The following is a 4,074-nucleotide window of genomic DNA, read 5'->3' on the forward strand; positions in this document are numbered from 1 at the left end:
GAGTGAGAGAATACAAGGATTGTGTGAGTATTTGAATGCTAAGGCAGGTGAAAATGCAAATGAGTTAATTGTTTTTAAGTAAGTATTTGTTGTTGTGTCTGCATTTAGACAATAGCTCGGTTCTTTTGTTATGACTGTTTGTCCGAATGTATTATGTGAATTTTTTCGGTTATACATAGGTTGCAGCGTTTAGTTTTTGGGGAGTAAGCCGATGCTCTGTCGATAATAGACCATTTGATATTGTAGGGTGTGTTGCTGTCTTTTAATTTCCATACGTATTTGAAGAGTACATTGCTGTTTCTGTGTTTGGGGGTGTTAATTACTTACGGGTACTGCAGGTAGTGCCTGTATAGCATGATGGGCAATCACAAGAGTAGTTGCACGGATCAGGGTTTGATGTATCGGTACTACACGTTCCGCCATTAGCACATGGATTTGGAAGACAAGGTGACGCTAAAATATTCAATAATTTTATATGAAGTTCAAAATATTAAATACAAGTGTTTCTTTAAAAGGGTTGTTTCATGGATTGGAATAGGACAATAACAACTAATTATAATTAGGAATTGCTTTAAAACTGGTGTAACTATAGTTACTGCCTTTTTTAATAGCGTTATGAACAAATTTTACTAGCAAATAAAAGTGACCTAGATTCTAAATCAGTATCTTTTATGACATTTCTTCCTACCGGAAGAAATCAATTTGAGTTTCCCCAAGCAAAGGTTTCTTAACTGCTACGAAGACGGCTTTTATTACACCTGTTTGGAATTATGCATTAAACACTGTTCACACTTTTAAATGTGACATGTAATATTGCTCCAAATTGCAAAGAATTGTCTTGTTTCTATCAAAGTGAACTCAAAGTCAAACTATTTTTTATTCATCCAAAAAAGGAAATTACATTGTTCATGCATACACAGTGTACAAAACCACAAAACAAATTTAAAAACAACACATAAAAAAAAGTTACAATAGATAAATAGAGCAAATTGAAATATAAAAGGTTTTACAGATTCACACAAAAAATATTGAAAAGTCAAATCAACTCCATTACCTTTGGTCAAGTATACACATACGGTGACCATTTTTTTTTGTTATGACTTCTTCAGACGTATTTTTAAAGAAGGCATACGGAGATTTTTGTTTTTGTATCATTCCTAACTTGTGGGTTCATTGATAACGATTTCTCTTTTTCTAATACTGCACTCTTATTATTATTATTATTATTATTATTTTTTCGTTTGCGTTTGTTTTTTCTTCTTCTTCTTTGTACTTAGATATCCTTGGAATTAGGTATTTCTAAATTTATAATAATATTATAATGATTGTGACATCATCATGACCATATATGGCACATACCATAATTTGTCTCAAAAAAATTGATAGTGTGGACAGCATTATAAAAATTTAAAATATATATCAAACAGTAATATCAAAATATTGCAATTCATTTCAAAATACAATTGTAAGCCAGGTTAAAAAGCAAATTTTTAAAAATCAATGAATATAATTATTTATTAAACTATAAAACCCAATAAATATTACTTACGGATACTGCAAGAAGTACCTATGTAGCATTCCCCACAATTACTACAAATGTAGTCACATGGCTCGGGTGTAGATGTATCAGCACTACATATGCCACTGAGGCATGGATCTGGTGAACATGGCAACGCTAAAATATGCAAAAATCGATTAAAAGTTGAATAAACCAGATAATAGCATGCCGTATACCAATTATTTACTTAAATTGACCGAACTCGTCGAAGTGGTGGGTAGTATATAATTAGGTCCATATACAAAGGCACTTTCACTGATAGTGTTAAAATATTGATAGTCACACTATTTAAATATCTAGAGTTTTAATAACATCAATGTTGAAAACCATAATGAATATTTTATTTTATTTGCGCAATGGAAAGAATATTCTTATTCGTTGAAAGATTGGCTGTTTCATTCAACTCGGCTCCGCCTCGTTGAATGGAAAAGTCAAAATTTCAACTCATAAAAATATTCTACCAATTGCGCTCAAAAACACAAAATTATTAGCATAAAAATTAAAATGGTCTAATATGAAACATTAAAAAAATTATAAAAATTGAATGGTAAAACAAGACAAATTAAATTCATTACAATTGTTGCATTTGTATAATGTAGCACGATGCAGTCTGGCGTTGAAACAGTTTCCACTACAAAGCATTACTTACTGTAGGTGTAGGCCTACTGCATGCAAAACCTAAGTGAAACATGATGTATGTTCACAAGTTAAGCCACATTGATCGGTGGTCGATGTATCACCATTACTATTCATGTTATATAAACTCAATATTCCTAAATACAAAACCGTTAACTACGACAATCGATCATTCCTGTTTTGATCAGCTTCTTTATGGAATAACCTTCCGGAGGACATAAAAAATATACCTTCGAATGAAATAAATATTTATAAAGTCCCTTAAAAAACATATTTTCAAATCAACTTCTGCTTAGCGTTCTTACAATCTTACGCTCATCGCATTGTTTTTTTATTTTTATTATTATTATTGGATAGACCATCATTGTCACTAGAGCTCCTGTGAGACGGTTCCAACGAGCCTTTAACATTACAACTTCAAAGTGCTGGAGAACGTAGCAGTGAAAATAATTTACTGCTTACTTGCCATGCCATCTACTTTGTTTGCTTTCCTTGTAGCATTAGGATATTTCAAGGCTACTTTTCTTTTTGCTCATGTAAAACACACAGAGGCAATTTACTGTGTTATGCGCTATATAAGACTTAAGTAATATTATTATTATTATTATTATTATTATTATTATTATTATTATTATTATTATTATTATTATTATTATTATTATTATTATTATTATTATTATTATTATTATTATTATTATTATTAATATTATTATTATTATTATTATTATTATTATTATATTCACATTATTTGGATGTAAATCAGGCCTATGCGTTTATACAAAATTTACTAAAATATTACTTACGGGTGCTGCACGTAGGGCCTGTATAGCATGATAGACACTCGCATGTGTAGTCACATGGATCAGCGGTAAGAATATTGGGACTACATACTTCTCCATTGGCACATGGGTTCGGCGAACATGGTGACGCTAATATAAATGATAAGTTAACACATTCACGTGGAGGCTTAAACACTTTAGTAATAGTGTTTGCTTTCATTCATTCATATATTTGTTTTCACTACAAATGCGACATAATACTAACCTAGACCTAGAGGTCCACTGATTAATCTCAAATAAGAAAGTATAATACATAATCTAAGTACAGTATTGAAATACACACCATCGTGTTGGGATTCAATATTTCGACATTTAATTATGTCATCATCTTGATGATGACATAATTAATGTCAAAATATGGATCTTGATTTATATTATATGCTACTATATATGTTTATTTATATAGGACAACATTCGTTGAGAGCTACGCTATACGATGTAACTTCATATTATTTATTCCAACACTGTATTTTTCCTTTTTTCTGTTGATTTATATATAATTTAATAGTGTTAACAGCCTATACCTTTCTTTGATGATATATATGTATGTATATTATATGTGTATATATAAATATATATTATATATCAAAATCAAAGAAAGGAAAAAACAGTGTTCTAATAAAGGATATGATAGTACATCATGTAGCATCTTATATTTTATATATATATATGTATATATATAAATACATATATTATATATCATAATCAAAGATAGGTAAAAACAGTGTTCGAATAAAGGATATGATAGTACATCATGTAGCATCTCAACGAATATTGTCCTATAAATAAATTAATGAAGAAACTGCGTAATAAAATTTGCACTGACGTGATTCGAACTTGCGACTTCTCGCTGTCAAGGCGAACGTCATAACCATTAGACCTCAAAGGCTTTATGGTTGAACAGAATCAAATTACCCCCAAATACACTCTATTACACAATCGGCTGGAAACAAATAGTTGCATATAATATATATAGGCTTAATATATATATATATATATGTATATATATATATATATATATATATATATATATTATCTGGA

At 29.7% G+C, this 4,074-nt stretch overlaps 1 protein-coding gene across 1 annotated transcript in view; it reads right to left on the reverse strand.

Annotated features, from left to right (window-relative positions):
- The window catches only part of LOC117109561 (neurogenic locus notch homolog protein 1-like), a 39,880-nt gene that overhangs the window by 17,165 nt on the left and 18,641 nt on the right, over positions 1–4,074 (reverse strand). The window contains exons 26-28 of the mRNA XM_033251930.1: positions 2,998–3,123; positions 1,550–1,675; positions 328–453 (exon numbers count right to left, since the gene is read on the reverse strand). Coding sequence (XP_033107821.1) covers positions 328–453; positions 1,550–1,675; positions 2,998–3,123 — 378 coding nt within the window. The remainder of the gene's footprint in view (positions 1–327; positions 454–1,549; positions 1,676–2,997; positions 3,124–4,074) is intronic.

This window comes from Anneissia japonica, unplaced genomic scaffold (genome assembly GCF_011630105.1).
Source record: "Anneissia japonica isolate Jap-2015-1 unplaced genomic scaffold, ASM1163010v1 scaffold287829_len2072220_cov186, whole genome shotgun sequence".
Taxonomy (NCBI): domain Eukaryota; kingdom Metazoa; phylum Echinodermata; class Crinoidea; order Comatulida; family Comatulidae; genus Anneissia; species Anneissia japonica.